This window comes from Scyliorhinus canicula, chromosome 12, assembly GCF_902713615.1.
Source record: "Scyliorhinus canicula chromosome 12, sScyCan1.1, whole genome shotgun sequence".
Classification (NCBI taxonomy): Eukaryota; Metazoa; Chordata; class Chondrichthyes; order Carcharhiniformes; family Scyliorhinidae; genus Scyliorhinus; species Scyliorhinus canicula.
In genome coordinates this window covers 154395078-154421628 of record NC_052157.1, presented here as the reverse complement: position 1 = coordinate 154421628, position 26551 = coordinate 154395078, and the positions used below count along the sequence as shown (strand labels likewise).

Below are 26551 nucleotides of genomic sequence, written 5' to 3'. Positions count from 1 at the left end.
TGTTCTGACATCCTGAACATTCGCAGTGATTTCTAATTCACTGTGGTCTCCATATACCTCGCTACAACTAGCTGCAAGGACATGGCAGCTAATAGTCTCAGCTTTGAATCCCTTTTTAATGACTATCATGTGAAAGCAGAGGCCCCTAGTGCAAAATGTTGGTATTCTGCTCTTTTTTTCATATGGTTTTTAAAACAGGCTGGAATATTGAAAATGCAAGAAGTGTCTTCAAGTATGTACTTTATTGGAATAATTCTTTGCCTTGTTACTTTGGGAATGGTGACACTAACGTGGAGGTGTAATATGACCAGACCATTTAGATGAACCAGTTTCCTGCTGTGAAGTACACGTGTTAATAGCTTTTGCAATTCCCTCATGTTTCTGATATGTTAATGCATGCAGGCTTTCAGCCTTATTATCTGCGCTGTGCCAGATCGGTCGATCAGAACAACATTATTTGACTCAGATGGTGTTAAAAGCGGTGATAGGTCGGAGTTTTGTGGCTCGCTCTCAGCTGATGTAAAGGTAGATTTGAGTACTGCGAAAGGACTGGTTTGATCTACACACTGTTCCCAGGTTAAAAAGAAAGGACACCTGGAGAACCTATTTACAAACCTTTTAATAATAATCTTTATTGTCACAAGTAGGCTTACATTAACACTGCAATGAAGTTACTGTGAAAAGCCCCGAGTCGCCACATTCCGGCGCCTGTTCGGCTACACAGAGGGAGAATTCAGAATGCCCAATTCACCTATCAGCACGTCTTTCAGAACTTTGTGGGAGGAAACCGGAGCACCCGGAGGAAACCCGCGCAGACACGGGGGAGAACGTGCAGACTCCGCACAGACAGTGACCCGAGCCGGGAATCGAACCTGGGACCCTGGCGCTGTGAAGCAACAGTGCTGTGCGACCGTGCAACCTGTGCTTATACTATGGAATGCTCAACAAAACATGCCCTTTGATTTTCATTTATCTCACCCCGTAGATTGCTTTTAGCTCTTTGATTAATTCAAAGGGATGTTGTCATGTTTCAGGATCTTCTGACGGATCAGCCTTTGAAAGGATTTGAAACATTCAGCAATATTTTAATATTAAATCGAAAGTGCATTCTCAAATTTGGAGACAAGGGCCCTGGTCAAATGCTGATTCATATGGTACTTGAAAGTTTTTTTTTGTCACAACAGTCAATTTGTTGACTCGTTCGGAATATCATAAACCATGCAGTGTGTTGGAAATTCCTGCCTTTCTGTGGGGAAAGACAAAAATGGAGTGAGAGGTTTTTTTGTAATGGGATGCTACACAATCATTGAAAAAAGGCAGGGAATGATCCAGTGATGTGAGGAATGTGCAGTGCATTATTTGTTTCATTTTGCGCAAACCAAGTTGTATTGATCAAAGTAAATGAATCTGAGTAATGCTGAAAAAAGAGACATGCTGTCAAAGTTTTTCATCTTGCACTCATCAGGGCAGACCGACAAGAATACCAAGAGTAAAGGGAGCAACAAATTATACTGCACGAGAAGAGAGTGCCGATGGGTTGGCAGGTGGGCTCTTGGTTGATAGAGGCATTCTCTATGGCAACGCCTCTGCTGGTGGTATTTTCAAAATGACAGGCGGGCCGCCGATTTCCATGTCGGTTCGCCTTCCATCGTTCTGGAGACTGGTGTGATGGCATTGTACTGCTGACCCGACGTCATCACACCTTATTTAACGTTCAAGGTGAGGGTCAGGAGGTTTAGGGGGGATTTGAGGGAAACCTTTTTTGCCCAGAGGATGGTGACAAATCGGGAATACACTGCCTGGAGGGGGTAGAGGCAGGTTGCCTCATGAACTTTAAGAAGTACCTGGATGAGCACTTGGCACGCCATAACATTCAGGGCTACGGGCCAAGTGCTGGCAAGTATGACTAGGTAGAGAGGTCAGGTGTTTTTCATGTGCCTGATAGGCTGAAGGGCATCTTCTGCCCTGAATTATTCTGTGATTCTGTGACTAGAGCCCTCAATCTGGACGAACACCTCAGCGCAGTACTGAAGGAGAATGCATTCTTTCAGAGGAGACGGTAAACCGAAGCCCTGTCTGTGAGGCGTTCCCCCAGGGTGCACGTCAACATGTATCCCTCAGTCCACACTACAAAAAAATAAACCATCCAATCATTTAATTTGCTGTCACGTGGAACTCATGTTTGCCGACAAAGCCACAGTGACAATCGGTCATTCGCTGTGAAGCACTTCAAGGCATCCTGAGGTCAGGAGAGGTGCTATATAAATGCAAACTCGTTCTTTTTACTTCCAGGGGCTGGTTTAGCTCACTCGAGGGGCTGGTTTAGCTCACTCGGCTAAATCGCTGGCTTTGAAAGCAGACCAAGGCAGGCCAGCAGCACGGTTCGATTCCCGTACCAGCCTCCCCGGACAGGCGCCGGAATGTGGCGACTAGGGGCTTTTCACAGTAACTTCATTGAAGCCTACTCGTGACAATAAGCGATTTTCATTTCATTTCATTCACATCAGTTGCTGCCTTGGAGGAGGGGCGATTTTGGAAAGAAACGCAGGACAACCTAGTGAGCCAATCATAAGACTGATTTTAATAGCTTAAGTGTTTTTTCAAATAGTTCAGGGGAATGAGGTGAAGAATGAAATTGCCTGTAAACATAAGATGAATTATCTCTCTATTGCTCGTCCTTCTTTATAAAAAATGTTTAATAAGGTACCTGCTCTTAGCAGCTTGATGTTATCCTATTACGTTGAGTCCTACATCAGTATCCACACCATTTTAAAGTAGGTTGTAAATGTTAATTGGGTTTTAAATTTCAATTGACTACTCTAAATTTTAAATGTTAAAATTATAAATTTTTTATTGATTTCCCTACAGGGACCAGCGACAAACTACCTTGCTTATGAACAGTTAGCTTGTGTGGAAGTCATTTGTTCTTTCTGTCACTTTTCTCATGTCCTCTCCTGAAGGGGCGGCACGGTGGCGCAGTGGTTAGCACTGATGCCCCGCACGCTGAGGACCAGGGCTCGATCCCGGCCCCGGGTCACTGTCCGTGTGGAGTTTGCACATTCTCCCCGTCTGTGTGGGTTTCACCCCCACAACCCAAAGACGTGCAGGTTAGGTGGATTGGCCACGCTAAATTGCCCCTTAATTGGAAAAAAAATAATTGGGTACTCTAAATTTATTTTTTAAAAGTTATGAAGAGAGGTTGGATAAGCTTGGGTTGGTTTTGGTGGAGCAGAGAAGACTGAGGGGCGACCTGATCGAGTGGACAAGATTATGAGGGGCATGGACAGGGTGGATAGGGAGCAGCTGTGTCAAGCCCCCTTGTGTCAATCAGTCCATGTTGCTGTTTACCCACCATGGGAGCAAATAGTTCTAATCACATTTACCCACCCTGCTCCCACATCCTGTCAACTTCTTTCCCTTCCATTCACCTCTCCAAATTGATGCTTATGCTGAAATGGCTTCTGCCTCAGTAACTTTGGAAGTGAATTCTGCAGCCTCGTGACTCTGCCAGGAAAGAAAACTGAGGTCGAGTTCCACAGCTTTGCTCATTCTACTCTTCTTGGGCTTCTCCTCGGGCTCGTCAATGACTTGTTGGCCCAATAAAAATGAGTCTTTGGTGTGGTGATATGCCTATGGGCTGTGTCATCGTTGGATGGTGTGCAACCTCCAACCAGCAGGTGGCGGTGCAGGCACACCATGCAGGCTCTAGACCAAGGTCATGTGACCAGTGACTTCCACATCAGGGGAGACACATTCGACCACCTTCAGAAGAAGATTGAGAGGGTAATAAGGCATCCAGGTGAATGGTCAGTGCAAGGTGCAAGTTCCAGAGGAGTAGTTGGCAGACTCCATGATAACTGTATGTCAGATTGCTATCTTACCACAAGAGGCTCAATAAAAGATTCTGGTTTGGACAAGTCAAAGTGTTAGGCGGATTGCTTCGTAAGGTTTAAAGGACCAAACACAACACTCAGGTGACTGGGAAGTCCAATGCAGTCTCTGCCACAGGTGGGGATGGGGGTGTGGGGGGGGGGGGGAAGGTGGATGGAGAATGGGTGGGTGGGGTGGCCGGATGGGTGGGGTGCCCAGGTTGCCATGCGTTCCTTTTGTTGTTGACCATCGCCTACTCTTGGCGACGAAACTCAATTGCTCGTGCACAAGTGAGTGCTGACAGATTAGTGAACCATAAGGCCCATCCAAGCAGAAGACACTCCTGCAACTCAGCCTATAACCGCACAAGTGTGAACTCCTTGTGCAGTCCACAAACACTGAAAGAGAAGGGGATTTATGTTCTACCTCCTTCGGCAAGGAACCTTGAGACCAACTGGAGCCATCCCTGACTGAATGGAGTGCAGTGTCTAAAAAATTGGCAACCTTGGGACTGAGGCCTTTCTGGATCTTGCCAGATTTGGGGTTGGGCGATTTTGGGCCATGGGCGGTTCAGGCCAAGCTGGGTTGGGTGGGGGTCAAGGGTCACTCAGAGCATGAGAAAAGACCAGCATGCAAAGCAGCAAAGCTAATAACTAGCCCAGCACCACACCGTGCAATGCGTCACCTAGTCAAATTGTCCAGGTAAGTTACTTTCCTATTTTACTCAAAGTTGTTGCATGGCTCATTCTTAAAATGCCCGGCTGTTGGATAACTCTAGCTTTTCGATGATCTGTGTTAAGACACTGGACCTTAATGCTGTTGAGGTATACAGCAAACCAGGAACAGAGACGGGCATTCACTCCCTCAAGCCTGATCCACTATACAATTAGCGGAATTGAATTCTCATCTGAATCTTTATGTAATTTATCCACCATGGCTGTAGCCCTTCAGACCCTTGCACCACAAACATCACTGAGACCGTTTAGAAATTACACAATGAAACCCCAGCTTCAATGGCTTTTTTTGGGGGGGGGGGAGAGATTCCAGATTTCCAGTGCCCTTTGTGTGAAGTAGTATTTCCTGACATCACCCCTGAATGCCCTGGATCTGATGTTATGGCTATGAACTCTCCCACCCGAGGAAATCGTTTCCCTCTGTCTACTGACTCTGTTCCATCCTTCAGTAACATTCACTGCTTCAACCGCAACTTTATGCGATGAATAAGAAGTTTGGTTCCGAAACCATATAGAGTTCTGAAAAGAGATGGACAGAATTTAATATCTAGAGATGGATATTGCCATCGGCAGAGGAGAGTGGAAGCCCGAGGAAGGGGGAAATGCCGATTACTAAGGGCTAGATTTTCAGACAAGTGACTATGATTGGCTGAAAAATGTTTCCAATTATATGGGCATCAGATTTCTCAACTCCTGGTCTGCTGTTGGGCCACTATAACTTCCCAAACACGTCCTTCAACTCGATTTCCAGAACCACCCTTCAATCATTTTTCCTTGTGTTTCTCAGTAAGGCAAGCTCATCATGAATTGTAAGAGTCCTTCCAGCTGATTCCCTTTTTCCCCCTTCCTTTATATTTCCGTTATCATTTTTGATCCATGGATGCTTAATGGACATGTATCTTTAAGTCAGGCAGCAGAGAGAGTGAGGAGTTCAAGAAGTTGCAACATAGTATCTGGTGCTGCTAGCTTTGGACAGCAAGACCCAGACTTTTCGGCACCCGAGAGATGGGATGGGACTCGATTCGATTGGATGGTTGGTGGCCAATGAATTGGCCAAAAGGCCATAGGCGCGATTCTCTCAGCCCAGGCCGGGCCGGAGAATCGTTGGGACAGGCGCGAATCGCGTGACGCCGCCCCGACGCCGGTCCGCCGATTCTCTGGAGAGCAGAGACCAGACGCCATTGGCACTGGTGTGGTCGGTGCGGCGGCAGTTGGGGGCCGCTCTATGCGTCCCACCCCCCCCGGCGATTCTCCGACCGGAATGGGCCGAGCGGCCACGTGAAAATGGCTGAGTACAGCCGGCGCCATTCACACCTGCTCTTACCCAGCGGGACCTTGGCGTGCATGCATCTGGGGGCGGCCTAGTGGCAGGGAAGGGCAGTCCGAACCTGGGGGAGGCCTCTACTGTGGCCCAGCCCGCGATCGGGGCCTACCGATCGGTGGGCTGGCCTGTTGGGCTGAGGGCCTCTTTTGTTCTGCGCCGGCCCCTGTACCCCTACGCCATGTTGCATCGGCGCCAGCGCGGAGAAGGGAGCCACTGCGCATGCACCCATTGGCGCTGGTCCCACTGCGCATGCACAGACCAGCGGCGCCCATCTGACGCCGGGGATCGGCAGCTGGAGCGGCGTGAGTCGCTCCAGTGCCATGCTGGCCCCTTGTAGGGGACAGAATTGCTGATCCTGAGGCCATGTTGACGCTGTTGGGAAACGCGATGGCGTTTACGACGGCGTCAACACTTAGCCTCAGGATCAGAGAATCCTGCCCCCATATTCTGCCTGGTAACAGGTGGTGATTGGATCCTGCCTGAGTGGGATGATTTCCAGAGACTGAAGGGAAGCAGAGCTGAGACCTGGACACTGGGAGAAATGGACCTTCTCTCGCCTCTATCACTCCAGAAATGCTGTGAGTTGCTGTATTTCTGAAACTGCGAAGACTTGAATGAATCTGCATGAAAACCATTACAGACTAGAAAGCAGAAATCTTGACCTGAAAGTCTGGCTTGAGGTGCAGCGTGCTAACAACCATATTTTACTTTTACTTTTTTTACACCCCTCTCCTCCCCTCTGTGTTTGTCTGTCTTGTGTGTCTGTGTGTGTGTGTGTATAGAGGGTGGGAGCAAGTTAAAGTGGGGGGTTAGGAATTTGGTAATAGTTAACCAGTTGCATTTGCTGCATATTTTATTACAGTTCTTGTTATAAATAAAATGTAATGTGTTTACATTTACAAACCTGGTTATTGGAATTATTGGTCAGCCGGGGGCCAAAGACTTCGGGTATTTTTCTAAGAATTATTGGTTAATTCAATTGTGTTGTGACTCTGGGTCAAGTGGGACTGGAAATAGGGGCGGAATGGTGGTGCAGTGGTTAGCGCTGCTGCGTCACGCGCCGATGACCCGGGTTCGATCCCGGCCACAGGTCACTTTCAGTGTGGGGTTTGCACATTCTCGCCATATCTGCGTGTGTTTCACCCCCACAAGCCAAGGACGTGCAGGTTAGGTGAATTGGCCACAGAAAAGTGTCCCTTAATTGGGAAAAACTAATTGGGGGGTACTCAAAATTTATTTTTTTAAAAGTGGGCTGGAATTGACTGCACTCTAGCCCAGGGTGTTGCAACAGAATTCTCAGTGCACCAATCTTCCTGTGTCATTGAGAGATAGTAAGGATTGGAAAGCTGACAGGGACATGGTTCAAACTGCCTTTTATTTTTTTACCCAATTAAGAGGTAATTTAGCGTTGCCAATCCACACACCCTGCACACCTTTGGCTTGTGGGGGTGGGACCCACATAGACATGGAGAGAATGTGCAAACTCCACACGGACAGTGACCTGGGGCTGGGATCGAATACGGGTCCTCAGCGCCGTGAGGCAGCAGCGCTAACCACTGCACTACCATGCCGCCCACAAACTGCCTTTTAAAGGTTAGCAGTGAGTTGTGACAGGCTGTGTTTTACCGCTGCTGTTAACTAGAGAGTGTTGGCAGCGGCCGGTTTAAGTTTTCCAATCTTTCAGCTGTCGTAAGCGAAAGCCCTTTCACTGTTGGGATCTGGGTTCAAAACAAGCTCAGACTGATGAAATGCAAGTCGCCTGTTGAAAGCTGTAAGGTTCCCAAGTGCATGAATTTGCTCTGTTCCGAGGTGCTGTCATTTGAAACGAATCATGGCTGGCAATTTCACTCATAAGAGGCCATGAGGGTGACTGATGAAAAAACACAGAAAGGAAGGGCGAGCTGAGGTTGGGCACACAGTACATCTCAGTGGGTGTTTCAATCTCCATGGACAGCGTGATGTGCCCAAGCGGTTTACAGTCAATTGGAGTACCTTTTGAAGTGTGCTCAATGTTGTAGTCGAGAACATGACAGTCAGTTTATGCACAGCACGCTCCTACAGACAGCAGTGCCATAATAACAGCATCATCTTGTGGTGATATGATTTGCATAGCTGTCTGCCATTGGGGCAGAACACCGGCTTACCATTGGCCCTGGTCGGTCATGTGCCTCTCGACCGATTGGTTGAGACCAGTCATGTGACAGCTCTCCGATTGGTCGAGAGGCTGAGTTAACCACGCCTCCTTACCGAGGTATAAATAGTCGAAACGCCCGGCGGTCGTCCATTTTATTGTAGACAACCGCAGGGCTAAGTTCTAGCTTATTAAAGCCTAACTTTTGTGTAGCAACTCGTCTCTCGTGCAATTGATGGCTCATCACATCTTTTTAGTGACCTTGGATGAGTGATAGTGGCTGGGACGAACTTACCTGCACTTCTTCAAAATAATGCCGTGGAATCTATTAGGTCCCCTTCAGAGGGAAAATTGGGCCTTGCTTTAAATGCACAAAGGATGCAAAACGTGACATATATCCCATTCCCCAGTATTAGCCATCCTCCCTTAATGGATTGAAAATTTACACCTCCTGTCCAGAGGAAAAAAATGTTTTCTGCAATCATCTAGAAAGTGTAAACTTTCAGAAACACACACAGGCACACGGATACATAAACATCCCAAGTTCTCTGTCAGCAACTAGCTCCTTTGAAGGAACAGACAATTGATGAGGTAATTTAAGAGAGTGCAGTTTCAATAATCCTTAATGCTGCCACGCTACCTGTTGGTCATGTCCTTGAGCCAGTTGTCAACCATTTCCCAGCTGAGTTCTCTCTCAATGTGCCTCAAACCAAAGGTTCTATACGGGACCACGAGCAGCATGCTGGCGTTGGCACTGTACGGGAGGCTGATGACGTCGCACTCGTGGGTGTGATCCGTGGTGGCGAGCATGGTTGCTCTGACATACATCATCGGCACCTTCACCACTGCCGACCTGCCGGTGTGGAAATGGAGCATGGCGGTCTTGCTTTTAATAAATTTATGCTCCCACGAGCCTGCAAACAATGGATTTGCAGAGTAATAACAAAGTCGTTTACCATTGCACTGTAGCTAAGATTGATGGCAGCTACAAGGTTGATAACGCTGTGGAAAATGATTGCATTAGTTACTGCAATGATCCAAATAATAGTATGGATGTCTCCCAGTGCACGCATTCAAAACAAACAAGAATTATTGAAATGTTTTGTGATACAAAATCCTCACCAGAATATTTCCAATATCAGAATTGTTCGTGATTGCTTAAAGCAACTCCTTGGTATTTTTCCTTCAAGTAATAAAGAAGGGCTATGGGGAAAGAAGGGAAACGGGGGAGTGTAAATAATTGGACAACTTTATCAAAAATCTGGCACAGGCATGGTGGATTGAATGGCCTCTTCCTTTGATCTATGATTCTAATTTTTCCTACATTTTATCCATCCCTCTTTTGTAAGTCAACAGCTCCTGCAATGTCTCGGGGCACTAGAAGATTCCTAGTTGCGTGATCCTGTCCTTCCCGATCTTCCGACACTTTGTATTAAGCGTCACTATAGCAATCGGATGTAGGAACTCGAGCTGACCATTTTCAGCTTTCCATAGTTTGCAAACTTTGAGTAGGCGATTACTGTCCCGATTAAATCAGCTTAATGCAGAACTGGGCATTGAACCCGGGGGAAGGGGACTGGTGGGGGTGTGGAGATGTCAGCCCCTGCTCAGAAATTCACTGTGTGTGTATCTCTGAGTCTGTGGGTTCAAATTTCACACCAGAAACCTGAGCTTAAAAATCTAAGGAAAGTGGGATTTGAGTAGGTATGTGCTTGGCAGCATGGTGGTGCAGTGGTTTGCACTGATGCCTCATGGCGCCGAGGTCCCAGGTTCGAATCCTGGCTCTGGGTCACTGTCTGTGTGGAGTTTGAACATTCTCCCCATGTCTGCGTGGGTTTCACCCCCACAACTCAAAGATGTGCAGGGTAGGTGGATTGGCAAAGCCAAATTGCCCCTTAATTGGAGAAAATGAATTGGGTACTCTAAATTTATTTTTTAAAAGTAGGTGCTTGATGGCCTGCAGAGACACGATGGGCTGAAGGGCCTCTGTCTGTGCTGTAAAACTCTGTGACTCTAGGCTGGCACTCCACTACAGTGCTGTGGGCGTGCTATACTGTCAGACGTGCCGTCTTTCGGATGGAACGTTAAACCGAGGCCCATCTTCTCTCTAAGGTGACATAATAGATCGCATGGCATTATATCAGTGGAGAACAGAGATCATTTCCCTGACTTTGAGGCCAATATTGATCTCTCAAGAGTCATCACTAAAAAAACAACTGATCTGGTCATACTTACATTGTTGTCTGTGGGATCTTACTGTACAAAAATTGGATGCTGTAATTCCCACATCACAACAGTGATGTTGTGATGTGGGAACTTCAGAAAAAACTTGAAGGAAAAATACCAAGGAGTTGCTTTAAGCATCACAACTTCAGAAAGTACTTCACAGGCTGTAGAAGCGCTTTGGGACATTAATTCTATTTCCCTGGTCTGTCCACTGAATCATCAAGGAAGCAGGCTAAAAATATGTTTTCTTAAGAGAAATTGTTCCAGACATGTTCTGTGTTCAGGGCACATGAACAATTCTCATTGCGGTCGGCATGATGAATGTGCGGAAAATAACATCTTGCAAATTTTTACATTACGGCCGGCCTGGGTGGGGTCTTGTTTTGGAAGTTGCTGAACAAATCTTGGCGAGGGTGCAGCACAGATTTTCCAGACTTCGAAGAGGGATGAGGAACATCAATCACGTGGGGGGAAGCAGAGAAGGTGAAATTGTTCTCGGAGCTGAGAGAGGTTAAGGGATAGTTTAATAGAGGTGTTCAAAAGAGAGAGTAAATAAGGAGAAATTATCCTGGTCGCTAAGCGTTGGTAACCAGGGGATGCAGATTGAAAGCTAATTGGCAAAAGAATTAGAAGAGGAGGTGAGTTATAATTTGAATGTACTGCCTGGAAGGGCGGTAATGGCAGATTTCAATGGTAACTCTCGCAAAAGCAATTAGGCATAAACTTGAAAAGAAAAATCTAATTGCACGGCAGTGGGGAAGGAACAAGGGAGGGGAAACTACTTGGATAGTTTTTGCAAAGAGCTGACACAACACGACGGGCCGAAAGGCCCCTTTCTGTACCATTCCATGAAACTACTAGGGTTGGGGAGTGTTCTGTAAATGTTTCGAAAAGGTCTCCTCTGAATAGCAGGCAAACCGAGAATATCGCCATTTTACATCCAATTAACACTGTGCCGGGACACATGTTTTAAAGAGAATTGCTGTCTAAGAATTCAACAGAATTAATCGCTGCTGAACACTCTGCAGGCGGTTTCCTGCCTCCTACCTTGCTGCTTTTAAATCTCCTCTTGCTTCAAAACATTCATGCCTTGCAATAATGTGGCACCTACCCTGCACATCTTTGGGTTATGGGGGTGAGACACATGCAGGCATGTGGAGAATGTGCAAACTTCACACGGACAGTGACCTGGGGCGGGGATCGAACCCGTGTCCTCGGCGCCATGAACAATAGTGCTAACCACTGCCCCAACCATGTCATCCAGTAACCCTGATTGCTAACTTTATTTATAAGTGGCATTTGAACTGTATTGGACTGTTTAATTGGAATATATTGTGGCAGATGGAGATAGGGAGTTAAAGTTTGTTTTTCCATTTTTATTTAAGAACTAACTGTTAATTGGAAACATATTACTGTGTTGCTAATGTGGTTAATTCTGTGTTTAAATTAAAGTTTGTTTGAGCATGAAAGATACCTATTGGTCAGCGTTATCACTCCTGTGGTTTAGTCGTCTTTCCTCACAGTGTTGCAAATTGCAAATTGTTGGGCTTCTTGTACGGGAGTCCTAACAACGGCGTTTTGTGTGGCTCGCCCGTCCTGCCGCCAGGGGACCCGCCACAGGAGTGGCCTTTGGTAGGATCGGATGATCCTGCTGGCGGGAAGGGGCGCAAAATCCCACCTTTCACAACCTCAGCATTGCAAAGTGCTTAACTGGTGTGACGTGGGAAATGCGGCAGCTGTTGCACACAGCAAGATCCCACAAACAGCAATGTGATAATGACCTGACTTTGACTGAAGAGCAAATATTGGTCAAGACACTGGCGATGAGGGAAAACTCCCCTGCTCTTCTTCAAAACAGCACTATGGGATGTTTTGCAACGATTAGGATCTTTGGACTGTTGCCTTATCTGAGAGGTAGCACTTCTACCAGTGTAGTACTCCCTCAGTACAGCACTGGGAATGCCAACTTCGGGTTTTGAGCTTCAGTTCTGGAGTGGACTTAAACCAACAACTTCCGTGGCTCAGAGAGCAGCATGTTGCCAACTGAGCCGCAGCCAAGAGGAGTGGATGAACTTGAAAATAAAAATAAAAATGTGTTTCAAAGTCTCACTTTATCTCCAACCTACAGTTTATGGCAGACATTACATAAATATACTGCAGTAACATCTGTGAAACTTGGAATCTGTGCAGTAGTGATATATGATCAGAATTTTCCAAGTTTCTCAGATTACATCTTAAACAGATACATTTAATGTGTTGCTGCCTTATTCTCTACTCCCTTGCCTGTGTTTCTGGGATTAATACTCTGTTTCAGTTCTTCCTATTTGATGATCCCTCTGGACCACACCACACTGCAACTGAAGTGAGCCAGTAACACAGATTTGTGTTTACCACAACACCAGTGAGACCAGGCTTGAGTGTCAGATCCTGTGACTGCTGTCCAGTCCATAGGCCAGGATTTTTCCTGATGGTGGAGTTTCCCTTCCCACCATCTGAGGAAATCTTCAGAAAGATTTATCCTGCCGAAACTCCCAACAACAGAACCAGGATTGCAGCAGTCCCTGGAGCCTGGGTGCTGGGATTCCAGTACTGGGTAAGATTTGGGGAGGGGGGGGGGGGGGGGGGGGGCTCAGGATGCGATAGGTAGGTGAAGCCTGGGGAGGTGGGTGTGTTAGTGGAGAGGCCTGTGGGGGGTGGGGGGGAGGTGGTGCTGAGGAAGCACCCACTACAGCCAGATCTTTGGAAGAGGGTGCCCAATTTCTAAAGGAGGCTGGAGATGAAGGTGCTTCCCCCCCTCCACCCCCCCCCCCCCTCCTGAAGCCTGAGCAGGGTCAACTTTAGTGGCTTCCCGTCACCCCATCCTGTCCCTGAGCCCCTTCCATCAGATTAATCATCGAGGCTGGGTGGGAAGTGCTGGGAAAAGAGGTCCTAATTAGCCGCATGCAATGGGACGAGGGTTGTGGGGGGGGGAGGGGGGGGGGCGCGGGTGAGCCTGCACCTCACCTGACCCGCTGTAAAATTCCAGAGGTTGTGCTGAGTGGGAACAGAGCGGGAAGGCCATCCAAAGAACTGTACGGCAAACCACCACCGACGGACCTGCTGGGGATGGGGGGGGGGGGGGGGGGGGGCGGGGGGAACATAAGACTCTGCCCTCGGTCAAGCCAGTTCCTCTGTTGGTGAAGGAAATGTGAAATTGAAGTGAGGAGACCGGTTCTGATGAAAATGGATATCAAGCATTCCCCAACGTGTGAACCACTTCGGCACTCGCTAATGCATAGAACAACAACAACTGACACTTATGCAGTACCTTGAAAGGAGGGAAAGATTAGCATTTTTTACAACAGCTTTTGCGACCTCAAGACATCTCAAGACTCTTTATAGCCAATTAAATACATTTGAAGTGTAGGAGCTGTAGCGGGGGAGGTGGAGGCAGGGTCCTCGTGGTATTGTCACTGGAATAGTAATCCAGAGGCGCAGGGCATTGCAGAGGGTGAAATTTGAATTCAATAAGTATCTGGAATTAAGAGTGTAATGATGACCATGAAACCAATGTTGATTGTCCTAAAAACCCACCTGGCTCGCTAACGCCCTTCAGGGAAGGAAATCTGCCATCCTTTACCCGGTCTGGCCTACACATGACTCCTGACCCACAGCAATGTGGGTTGACTCTTAACTGAACTCTGAAGTGGTCTAGCAAACCACTCACTCGAGCCAGCGACACCCGCATCCCACAAAAGCACAGAGAAGCCAAATTGAGCACAGCAAGCTCCCGCAGACAGCAACATAATAATGAGCAAATAATCTGTTTTGAAATTGTGTTTGGGGAATAAATATTGGGCTGGATATTAGGGATAGCTCACAGCTCTTTCCTGAAATAGTACCGTGGGATCTTTTATATTCATCTGAGGGGCAGAGATTTCATTTGAGAATCAACACGTCCAACAGTGCAGCACTCCCTCAGTACAGCACGGCAGCAGCAGTCTACGTTTTTGTGGTCAAGTCTCTCCACCTTCTTAAACACTCCACTAAGCTGCAGCAGACATGGCAGAATGTAGTGGACAGTAGAGCTTCACAATGCACTTGCAAGAATATAATCAGATAAAATGAAGGCGGCACGGCGGTTAGCACTGCTGCCTCACAGCGCGAGGGACCCAGCTTCGATTCCGGCTTGGGGGGTCACTGTCTGTGTGGAGTTTCTCCCCGTGTCTGCGCGGGTTTCCTCCGGAGGCTCCGGTTTCCTCCCACAGTCCAAAGATGTGCGGGTTAGGTAGATTGGCCGTGCTAAATAGCTAAATAGTGTCCAGGCATGTGCAAGCAGGTTATGGGGTTACTGGGATAGGGCAGTGCGGGCATATGAGTGGGGCTAGGTAGGGTGTTCCTTCGGGTGGTCGGTACAGACCCGATGGGCCAAATGGCCTCCTTCTGCACTGTAGGGATTCACTGTACGGATTCTGTGAGAGGTGCCTTTTATGACAAAATAATTGACACAGAGCTGTCGTGCAGTACTGAGGTTACATTAGGGCAGGTAACTGGAATCTTGATTAATAAATTATAGTTCAACAGTCACAAGGCATGTGACAAGGACATAATTAGACAAAAATTTATAGCAAACCAAAGAACGAGTATTCGGGGCAATGATTAAAAACTAAAGGAGCATCTTAAAGGAGGAGAGAAAGGTGGATTGGTTTAGCGAGGGAATCTCAGAGTTTATGGCTAAAGTAGCTGAAGGCACGGCCCCCAATATTGGACTGAATGATGTGGGCATATGCATAAGAGATGGTGCAGCAGCAAAAAGTTCCCGCAAGTTACAGGACTGGTTGAAGGTGGCAGAAATGTGAAAAGGTGAGACCGCAAAGAGGTTGAAGCAACAAAGAAGTGAATTTTTAGATTAGAGGCATTCAGGGACTGGCTGATGTGGGTCACTGAGCACAGGGATGATGGCTGAGTGGGACTTAGGTACCTGTAGAGTTGAGCTCAAGTTTATGGATGGTGGAGAATGGGAGTTTGCTAAAAGAACAGTGGAATAGTTAAGTCTGGAGGTGACAAAATTATGCAGGAAACCCTTCAGCAGCAGATGTGTTGAGGTGAGTGTTCAATGGTTTGATTGAGTTGTGTTTGATTATGTTAGTCAGATGACTCTCCCCCCCCCCCCCCCCCCCCCCCCCCCACTCCTTTTAGGTCTTCTTGTACTCCAAGCGAATAGACAGGCAAAGTTGCTAAATATCTTGAAATGCCACCTGTTTCACAGTTTCTACTCAGTCCTCACCCCACCCTTTCCCTGTGGCTAAAGTGTCTGGCTCCTGTTGGCACGCGATTCATTGCAGACAGAACCCCGCACACTGCCACAGGGCACAGCATATTGGAACACTAATATGCCATTGTACCTCTTGCAAATGTCACACGACACAGTGTAATACATTTACTCAGGATCCAGCAATCTTGCTGCATGCCTTTTTAATAATGGGCCATAATTTGCCGTGCCAGGGCATGTAATAGCGTCTGCCATTAGTTAGTGTTGACCTTACATGGCAAGTTCCTGCAAGTACAAGCTGATAACATCACAGTGAGAGAAACAGGGCATCTGGGAGCTCCGAGCAAGTAACTGTAGCTCCTTAATCAGGATTGAAGGATTGTGAAATTAACAGTGTAGGGGCGGAGAAGAAAGCGTAAATTAAAGTGAATGAATTCAATGTCAAGTCAGATACAGGAAGCGAAATAGAGAGAACGACTGGATTAAGAGGGAGAAAGAAGTTAAAATGGAATGGAAAAGTTAAAAAATTTGACATTTTTGAAAAATGTCCGGCAATTAAAACCTGAAAGAATGAAACACGACAGATGTAATCGTTCATCTGCAGCTGCCAGAGAAGTTTGTTTGGCAGCAATTAGTACTTGTCTCGTCGTTCAAGTGTGCACACACTGGGATGGACGAGAGTTGACTTTCTGTGGCGAATTGAGTTTTTGTGCATTCCACGTGACACAGCAGCTAGATGTCATTCAGAGCATTTCGGGGGCAAATAGCAAGGTGCCATCTGGCGGAACTAGCAGCGGAAACCAGTAGCATTTACACATGAACACCCGTGACAGCATCAGCCTGCCTATGACTTTGCCAGCCAATCCTGGCCCAATGTATAGAATGTACCTGTACACCTATGTCTCAATCAACGGCATGTTTCCTGGAACACTGACCTTTGAAGTGGAGAGCCTGATAGATGAGCATCACCGTCTGGGGGTCAATGTCCTCCACCACATCCTGAAGCTTGCCCTTGGTCGCTTTTGAAATGAGCTGGTTGAACTTGGCCACTGTTCCCGGGTCCAGGAAGTCCACCGACTGGGCCTGTGCCCCGTAGTAATGTCTCAACCCCTCCTCGAAGGTCTTCCTGACCTCCAGCCCGCCCTTGATGTAGATGCCGGAGGAGCCTTTGAGCCGGTAGCCGAAGTGGTGCTTGTACAGCCGGTGATTGAGTTTGTGGAAGATGTCGTGTAGCAGCATCTCCTGCCCCCCAGGCTGGCTGGCCATGAACATATCAAAGCCCAGAGCCCGAGAGATCTGCTCCCGGGTCCTGTCCCCAGCCCCTGCCACCACCATGGCCATCAGGCTGGAGAGGCCAAAGGGGGAGAAGACCAGGTTGTCGGCCGCTGGCTGGGACCTGGCCAGGCTCCTGTAGAAGCTGAAGGCGAAGTCGGTGTTGAGCAGGGCCAGGCGCTGGAGCCGGGATTTGCCCTTGAATCTCCTCCGCAGGGAATCCCAGCTCCTGGGAGCAGGGGGGTGCCCCTTGCCCACCTCCGCTGGGTGGTCCTCCTCATCTTCATAGTCCCCGGGTTCAGCGTAGTCCTCATACTCGTCCAGCTCAGGCACGCTGAGCTCCCGGGTCAGGGTGTTACTCTCCAGGGGCACCTCCCCTTGCCCAGGGTGGGAGCTGGGCCCGGCTGCCTCTGCGCTGAGCAAACACAGACCACACAGCACAAAGCAAACCCCACGCAACATCATCCTCATGTCAATCCTCTCCCAACGGTCGGCTGCTTGTCTATCCCAGAGAAGTGGAGAAGACTGGAGCAAGAAGACTGAGAAACCCCCCCTTCAATTAAATCCGAAAATAAATAAAAAGCAGAGGCCAGCCCATTCCCTTCAGCAAGTAACTGAACTTCCAAAAATACTTCACTTCCTGAATCATTGTAGTTTTTTTTCCCCATCTCACTCACAGCTGTTGTACGACACGGGGTGACCCTGTCGACAAAATCAATCCCATTGGCTAAAGGCAGACATAAAGAATTCCCTCAAACCCTGCCAGGACGACTGAAATTAATTAAGGGCGGGTCAGGACCCGCTAACGCACTGTTTTGGCAGAAAGGAACCTTCCTGACTTCAAATTGTTTCTAACATTTGGTGCAGCCGGAGCGGTGAATTGTAGCGATTTTCTTTTCCAGTCGCTAACTATTACCATGTGTGGGGTGTCGATTACCTCGTCCCAATGTGCCTGCCAAGGCGTCTTCCTGCCTTGGCCTGGCTTTTACAGCCTCCCGACAACAGGTTACTGAGCTATTTACTGCGCACAATCCTGTCGGCGCCTTCAAGAAAGGTCATGGGTTTGTCAAGGCCCTTGAGACCACAGCAAGGCACTTTTTAAAATTAAGCAGCTGAGGTTGGGTGTGGGGGGGGGGGGGGGGGGGGGGGGGGGAGAACCATTCCTGCCCACAATCCTCCATCTCTAGTTATTGATGTGCAGGTTAGGTGGGGTTACGGGGATTGGGCCGAGGTAGAGTGCTACGGTTTCCTCCCACAGTCCAGTGTTGCCCTAAAGTCCAGAGATGTGCAAGTTAGATGGTGCGGTGAACGTATTGTATTAACCATTCACCATGTATGTCACTGTATCACGCTGTTGCCCATGAGGGCTCCACCTATGGACCATTGTCAGGTATTACCTGGAATGTACCAGGGTGGGTGGATTGGCCACGCTGAATTGCCCCTTAATTGGAACCAAAAGTAATTGGGTACTCTAAATTTATTTTTTAAAATAAAAATAATTATGATATAATATTTCAATTCTACCCATTCTCCCCCCTCCCCAAAAAAGTCTTTGACTTTCCAACTTCAAATGGTCTGGTCGCTTTATAACTCTACCAGATCTTATTCTCTGTCCATTCGGAGGAGTGGCGATCCCAGTTCTTTCAGACTGAATAGTTTGTTGGTTGAGAGTTTAAATTGTCAGCCTTGATGTTTCAAAGAGTCGGGTTTCAACATCTGGTTCGCTCCTTGAGCTCTTTCGTGTTGTTTTCCTTTGTTGACAACCATCCTTTTTGTTCAGATACCAAGGACTTATCCCGTTCCTCCCGGAGGGAATATTTGCTCTGTTCATTCAGAGAGTGGATTCGGGTTTTATTTTTCCATGGTGTCTGCCATGGAGTCCTCTTGGTATTTGATGTTTCGAAAAATGGAAGCTTCATTCCCACTTGTTTAACGATTGTAGCCAAGTATTTGTTTTCTCTCCTAATTTCCGGTTCTTTTTCAAGCCTATCCATCTTCTCATTCAGCTCAGTAACTATTCTGGTGAGCTCGATTGTCCTTGTTTCAGAGTTTTAAACCTTTAAACAAGCTGAACAAATTCACCTGGGTATCAGTTTCCTTTCAGTCTTTTTCCTACGGTCGCTGACTGCTCCTTACATTTCTCCAATTCACTCATTAGATCCTCAATCTATTTGATAGAATTTTCCTCATCTGATTTCAAAGTCTGGATCTGCTCTTCCACACTGCGCATTACGGGCAGGATTGTACTCAATGGAGTTTCGGCGGAGCGGCAAATTCTCCATTCCCTCTGGCAGCGGGTAGCCAGGTGGCCTCGCAGAATCCTGGCCCACATCTTTCTTGTTCTCCATATTGCATCGAAGTTCAAGAATTTTGTTCCTTTCACGATGAAGTTCCAACATTCCGTCAGTTGTGGTTGTCAACTCTGCGCTCGACCACCTGTTCCGATCCATCGCTAATCTCTTTTCCTGTTCCCGGCACTTTTCACGATACTTAATGGGGACTTCTTTTAAAAAAAATTTAGAGTGCCCAATTCATTTTTTCCAATTAAGGGGCAATTTAGCGTGGCCAATCCACTTAGCATGCACATCTTTGGGTTGTGGGGGCGAAACCCATGCAAACACGGGGGGGGGAATGTGCAAACTCCACACGGACAGTGACCCAGAGCTGGAATCAAACCTGGGACCGCAGCGCGTGAGGCAGCAGTGCTAACCACTGTGCCACCGTGGTGTCCTTTAATGTGGATTTCTTGATACTTGACATTCTTCGAGTCCTAATTTTTCATTAGCAAACGGGGTCGCTGATTCACGCGCCATGTTTTCCCCACTTTCTGCTGTGGTAGCTCACAGAGAACTGGCAGCTTCCTCTCTCTGAGCTATAGCCCTTTGTCTCTCACTGTCAGACCTGTTTCTCTCTCTCTCTCTCACCTTCACTGTTTGAAAGCTTGGAGACTGGAAGCCTACCCACAGTCAGCACAGCTGCTGTTGCCTTTTGTTTTCAAGTGTGAACATCTTGTACCAGCTTTCCTGTCTCATAGTAACCAATTCCTGTAGAGGGGCAGAACTCATAGCACATCCCTTCATTCATTCATTTTAGCTGGAATTTAAAAGATAGCCTCAAAACATTACCACAATCCCAGTTGGGGTGCCACTCCATTCCTTTTTAATTACACTGCAATGCAGTGGTGCCTTACTCGCCCGACCTTCCAGCTTGGGCCAGCTGAGAATCCCCCAGCGGATCCCCCAGGCCTTCAGCTGAGATCAGCAGCATCAGGCAAAACGCGGCCACGGCCCCTTTTTTTTACAGCACTCACTGCCGTAAAGCAGGTAAGTATAAAGATCCAGGCACTTTGAGAAGTCAGGAGGTCCGATGGCAGAAGAGTATGGGCCGTGGAGATGTTGAGTGGTCAGTGGATGGAGGGGGCTGAATGGTCAGTGGGAAGGGTTTGGATGGTCAGCGGGGGTGAGGGGTGGTCAGTGGAGGTGTGGGGTGGTTTTGGGGGGTAGGGGTTAGTCGAAGGGTGTGGGCTATAGTTGGGGAGGGGGTCAAGAGAGGATAGTCGTGGGGTGAGGAGGATAGACAGGATGTCAGAAGGGTGGCCAGAAGTTGGGGGAAAGCCCGGTATTAGGGGTTTCCCATGGGAGCTGGGAGGTTGGGGGGGGGGGGGGGGGGTCACTGGTGGTCGGCAGAGAGGGTTGTGTTGCTCGTTATGCTTTCCCTTAATTTGCTCTGTTTTAATTACCTTTGCTCAAGAGTCGCCAGGTATCTTTCTGATACCACCACAGGGTTTAAAGCCGAATACTGATCAATGACTCGATACACCAGTTAGTAAGTTTGAAATCAATACACATTTATTTACACACACAGTCAATTATTACTCATGCATAAACTCTACTCGCTAAACTACAACTACTACTAAAAGCCTATACTTAGCTTCGGGGGCCCACTCAGTCAGAGGAACAATGGCCGTTGTCCGGTTCTGATACTGCTGGCTTCGAACTGGTATAGAATAGTAGCTAGGAGCGCCTATCTCGTAGCGTGCGTTGACCTTAGACTTACTCGGCTGGTGCTTGGCAGCCTCTTGTTGCTGAGAGCCAAATGCCAAGGTGAAATGAAATGAAAATAGCTTATTGTCACGATGACGAAGAGGAGTAAGAGATCTTCCAAGAGAGCGAACTGACCTTGGGAATTCTGTTTTATAGTCCCCAGGGATTTCGCGCCCTTCTGGGTGGACCCCGGACTTGGTCCCAATTAATTGGACCATGTCCCAATCGTTCGTATTGATTTTCTCCAATAACGGGTTGTTCCCTGATTGTTGGACGGGCCCTATGTAACCGTTGGCCTGCCTTTGTTTTAGCTTCCACTGACGCCGGGGAGTCTGCCCTGGTACCGATTGTTTCAATGTTTCTCTTTTGTCCCCGGAGATAGCTCATTACTATGCTAATGGCTAGTAGCTTCAGTTCTGTCTGGGTTCTGCAGGTTCCAATCCACAGGAAACCTTGCACCTGCTTGTTTTCTAGCGCTGTCCATTTTTCCCTGCACTCTTTGCGAGTATCCATTTTGGAATCGGGACGTGGCCACCCCAGGTGGCTACAGTAGACACGGGGAAGGGGAGGGTAGTCCGAGATTGGGATTGTAGTTGGAGGGTGGAGGATAGTTGAGTGGGAGGTATTCAGAAGTTCAGGGGTTAATTGAGAGGTTTGGAGGAAGTTGGGGGAAGTCCAGTCGGGATTTTGCAAAGGGAGGTTGGGGGGGGGGGGGGGGGGGGGGGAGGTTCAGTATTATAATTACCCAGTTTTCTTTAATATAGTCTTTATTGTCACAAGTAGGCTTATATTAACACTGCAATGAAGTTACTGTGAAAAGCCCCTCGTCGCCACATTCCGGCGCCTGCTCGGGTACACAGAGGGAAAATTCAGAATGTCCAATTCACCTAACAGCACGTAATTCGGGACTTGTGGGAGGAAACCGGAGCGCCCGGAGGAAACCCACACAGACACAGGAAAAACGTGCAGACTCCGCACAGACAGTGACCTAAGCCGGGAATCGAACCCGGGATCCTGGTGCTGTGAAGCCACAATGCTAACCACTGTGCTACCGTGCTGCCAAGTTAGAAGTGGTTTTATGTCTTCCAACTTTTCCTGGGTAACTATTCCACTAAGACAGTTGGAACCATCTGAAATCTGCGATATAAATCAAAGAATCAATAGCTCCTAGTTCAAGCTAATTGCCCATCTGAACTTTCACCTTCCCAGACACTTCCCGTCCTGTCTTTGTTATGGGCCAGAGTCATGTTACAGAACCTCACAATCATGGCAATAGACAGCACCTTTGACAGTGCAGCACTCCCTCAGTACTACACTGGGAGGGTCAGCCTGGATTACATCCTCTAGTTTCTGGAATGCAGATTGAACCCATGACCTACTGATTCAGGGATAAGGATGTCACTGACTGAGCCAAAGCTGATACAATTATTGAATAATCAACACTTAATCATTAAAAATGTAATGAAGTGGAGCCGCTCAATACAACCGAACAGGCTTTTGATTAGATTGACAAATCATAGAAGTTCATGGTCAGGTCAGTCCACTTCCAGCTGTTTCCATTACTGCAGTCTAGACCTGAAGCAGCTGTTTCCGTATTGAAGTTGGAAAAGCGTTTATGTATCGTGAAAAATATATATATTTTTATAAAACATTTAATTAAGGTATTTGTAATTTTTAATAATAACAATAACAGCAACAGAAAATAAAGCAAATCCAAATATAAACGTGGTATAAATCATTTCCATCCCTAACAAATCCCCCCTACCCTTAACAGAAAATAGCCTAGCTTCCCCCCCCCCCCCCCCCCCCCTTAGATTATTGCCTCTGCTGACAGTTAATTTTCCCCAAAGAAGTCGATAAACGGCTGCCACCTCCGGGCGAACCCTAGCATTGACCCTCTTCGGGCGAACTTGATTTTCTCAAGCCTGAGAAACCCGGCCATATGAAATGAAATGAAAATCGCTTATTGTCACGAGTAGGCTTCAATGAAGTTACTGTGAAAAGCCCCTAGTCACCACATTCCGGCGCCTGTCCGGGAGGCTGGTACGGGAATCGAACTGCTGGCCTGCTTGGCCTGCTTTAAAAGCCAGCGATTTAGCCGAGTGAGCTATACCAGCCTCCCGTACCAGCCTCCCCAGACAGGCGCCGGAATGTGGCGACTAGGGGCTTTTCACAGTTACTTCATTGAAGCCTACTCGTGACAATAAGCGATTTTCATTTCATTTTCATACCAGCCCAGATCGCTAACCCAGGTCTCTGATTTTGGGGGTTTCGAGTCCCTCCACGCTAACAATATCCGTCTCTGGGCTACCAGGGAGGCAAAGGCCAAAACGTCAGCCTCTCCCGACCCCGTGTCTTATTTTTATAAAAACACATTTATTTTTGAATTTGCAGCTTCATTGAGATCAGACGGGAAGCCAGCGGAGCTGAGGAACACGGTGTCATGACGATTTTCTTCTGTAACTTTCTGTTCCATGTACGATTTTTGCAGTGGCATCCCCCTGAGGAGTTAATGGATGAATCCATCACCTGTTACACTACACAGGAGCAGGAGGAACTCAGGACTAGTGCCTGGTAGAACCAGGGAGGCGAGAATCAAACAATATTCTCACTCCTTTTTTTGAGTTAATATTAGAGTACCCAATTATTTTTTTCCAATTAAGGGGCAATTCAGCATGGCCAATCCACCTACCCTGCACATCCCCTGGGCCGTGGGGCTGAGACCCACGCAAACACGGGGAGAACATGCAAGCTCCACACGGAGGCTGTCCGAGACTGAACCTGGGTCCTTGGCGCCGCGAAGCAGCAGCGCCAACCACTGCGCCACCATGCCGCCCCAGTGTGGTGATATGCCTGTGAACAATATTGTATACACTTAGCTATGCAGCCTCCAACAAGCAGGGGGCGTCAGACATCAGTCAGTATAGATATACCCGAGGGTATAGATGTGGCTTCAATCCAGGCAGCAGAGTGCCAGTCTCTGCAACCACCCATTGAAGGCACAGACTTGGTCACGACCACACAGACCACCTTGGAAGCATGCCGGCGCGAGAAGTCCCAACTGATGCTCCGCACACTGCTCTTCTCATGGTGCAGACCAGTGGCAAGACAGGGGTTGCCAAACCCAAACTCAAAAAGAGGAGCACTCACGCAATCACTCGCAAAATGGTGATCAAAGCGAAGAAGAGGAAGAGGAGAGTGGACGATGCCATGAATCCCACTGATGATATCAAGAGAGAAGACATTGACTTTGTGGCCGAGAAGCCAGAGACAGAGAATACACAACGGCGCAGCAGCAGCAAAGACCATCGTGTACGGACACAAAAAAAGAAAAAGCTAGTGACGCACGTGTGGCCAACAAGGATATATGCCTTCAAAACGAATTGCGTGAAATGGGCAAGGAGCAAAAGACCGGCACGGAAACCAGTCTTCAAAAACGCTGACAAGAGCCCAGACGATCAAGAGAGTGATCCCGTGATGGAGGCACAATGAACTGTGCACAAGGGACGTGCACCTAGCAGGCATATCATGTCTATGGACGCATTCGTTAAATCTGTTTATACATAAGACAAATGTGTAAATGAATGATATTTATCATATTTGTATGTAAAGATCAACATCTCCAAAGGAAAGGGGATGTGGTGATATGTCTGTAAACAATATACACTTAGCTATGTGGCCTCCAATCAGCAGGGGGCATCAGACATCAGTTATGTGACATCCGGCTAGCGGCAGAAGGTTGGAAGGCATACACGAGGATAGTTGCACATAGGGGTGGTTCCAGGAGAGTACATGTAACTCACTTAGTAACTTAGTCTGTATAGCATTCTGATTATTACCTTATCACATGTAAATCAATAAATCATCTTTCTAGTTAAGTCACCAGCAGTTCTGTATGAATCATTGCAAACACAAGGTCACAGAACACAACACCTAATATTCTCACTCCTGATTGTTCCCTAGTGACTGACACCCTGTCATAAAGTATTTGAACTTGTGTGTTTGTTTGTGTGTAGGTGTGAGTGTTTGTGCCTGTGAATATGTTTGTGTGAGTGTGTGTGCAAGTGTGTTTGTATAATTGTGTGTGTGCAAGTGTGTTTGTGTAATTGTGTCTGTGAGTTTTTGTGAGTGAGTGTGTGTGTGTAAGTATGAGTGTTTGTGTATTTGTGTGCATGGGTTTTATGAGTGTGTGTAAGTATGAGTGGTGTGTAAATGAGTGTGTGAACTTAGTGGGTGTGTGTGCAAGTGTGACTGTAATTATGTTTGTGAGTTTTTGTGAATGAGTGTGTGTAAGTATGCGTGTTTTTGTAATTGTGTGTGAGTTTTTGTGAATGAGTGTGTGTGTTTAAATATGAGTGGTGTGCAAAAATGTGTGTGAGATTTTGTGTTAGAGTGTCTGTGCAACTGTGACTGAAATTCTGTGAGATTTTCAGTGTGTGTGTGTAAGTATGAGTGTTTGTGTAATTGTGTGGGGGAGTTTGGGTGTGTATGTGTGTGGGTGTTTGTGTGTGGGTGATGGTAATTGTGTGGGGGTGTTTGTGTGTAATTGTGTGGGGGTGTTTGTGTATGTATTTGTGTGTGTATGCCTCTTTGCTTGTGTGTGCCTGTGTATGTATGAGCCTTGGGTGTGGCTATGACTGTGATATACCACCCCGCACCCCCTGCCTGCTCGCACGCTTACTATCAGGACTCATACACCAACAACATGGATAAGGCCAGTGCCCATCGGACCATCTTCTTGAAGTGAGGAAAGAAAACTGAAGGGCCGTGAAATCCCACTGTTCCTCGTGCTATAAATAACAGCACTCTCTAAGTTGTGTACAATGGCAGTAATAAATCTTGGGGTTGAGATCCCAGGTACAACGCAGACATCATTTCAACCCGTCAATGTGTTATATTGCCTTGTGTCTGTCTCCAGAGTGTGTGTTAGCTGCATGTCGTTTCTTCTCCACATATCCATTACCCTCTATAAAAATGAGCTCTGAAGCTTAGCAGCTTAAGATGCATGGCCTGCAAGATAAGTGTTATCAGTCCAGCACTCAAAAGATTATCGATCCCGGCTGACAAAATACTACTGTATAACGAACTGTGCAGATGGTCAATTCGCTGTTATTTTTCCTGAAGCTGTTTTGAGTTCACTGTTAATTCATTGGAAAAGCAATTCTTCTGTTTTGTTCCCCTCTTGTCCGACTGCTTCTGACTCTTTTTTTTTCCGCCAGATGCACCACTTGGCTGCTGCTAATGGAATCTGGCAGTGCAACCACATGAATAAATTTATCACCAGCTTCTCCTGGGAACAGTGCTGAAGCCTGGAAAGTATCTGACTCTGTCCCCACAAACTAAAGGGCGATCGTTCCGCACCATGCTGTTCTGCCTCGTAATTGCACAATTGGCAGCAGATATCAAAGGATAACCATTGGGAACGGGAATGAGCCCAGAGTACTATTTTACTTTACTCTCTAGCCAGGAGAGACCAAGGCCAATTATAGTGCCCAGCCACTGATGTAACAGAGATGCGTCAACAACAACCACAGTAGTTCCATCGGCCCCATCAGTCTTGACTTGGTGGTTGGCACTCTCTTGCCTCCGAGTCTGAAGGTTGTGGTTCAAGTTTATCTGCAGAATCTTAAGCACATCAAGTCACGAGTCACCAGGACCTTTCCCCATCACGCAATGCCTTGCTTTGGTGTCCTATTTAAC

General features: G+C 47.5%; 1 protein-coding gene and 1 long non-coding RNA gene across 2 annotated transcripts in view; one reads left to right on the top strand and one right to left on the bottom strand.

Annotated features, from left to right (window-relative positions):
- Nucleotides 1–17413, bottom strand: part of LOC119975087 (heparin cofactor 2-like) — a 33130-nt gene extending 15717 nt beyond the window's left edge. The window contains exons 1-2 of the mRNA XM_038814603.1: nucleotides 16472–17413; nucleotides 8700–8973 (exon numbers count right to left, since the gene is read on the bottom strand). Of these exons, the coding sequence (XP_038670531.1) occupies nucleotides 8700–8973; nucleotides 16472–17279 (1082 nt within the window). The 5' untranslated portion in view covers nucleotides 17280–17413. The remainder of the gene's footprint in view (nucleotides 1–8699; nucleotides 8974–16471) is intronic.
- LOC119975088 overlaps nucleotides 1–26297 on the top strand; it is a 92208-nt gene extending 65911 nt beyond the window's left edge. Inside the window, exon 3 of the long non-coding RNA XR_005462650.1 lies at nucleotides 26071–26297. This is a non-coding gene — a long non-coding RNA (uncharacterized LOC119975088). The remainder of the gene's footprint in view (nucleotides 1–26070) is intronic.
- Nucleotides 26298–26551: the final 254 nt, after the last annotated feature.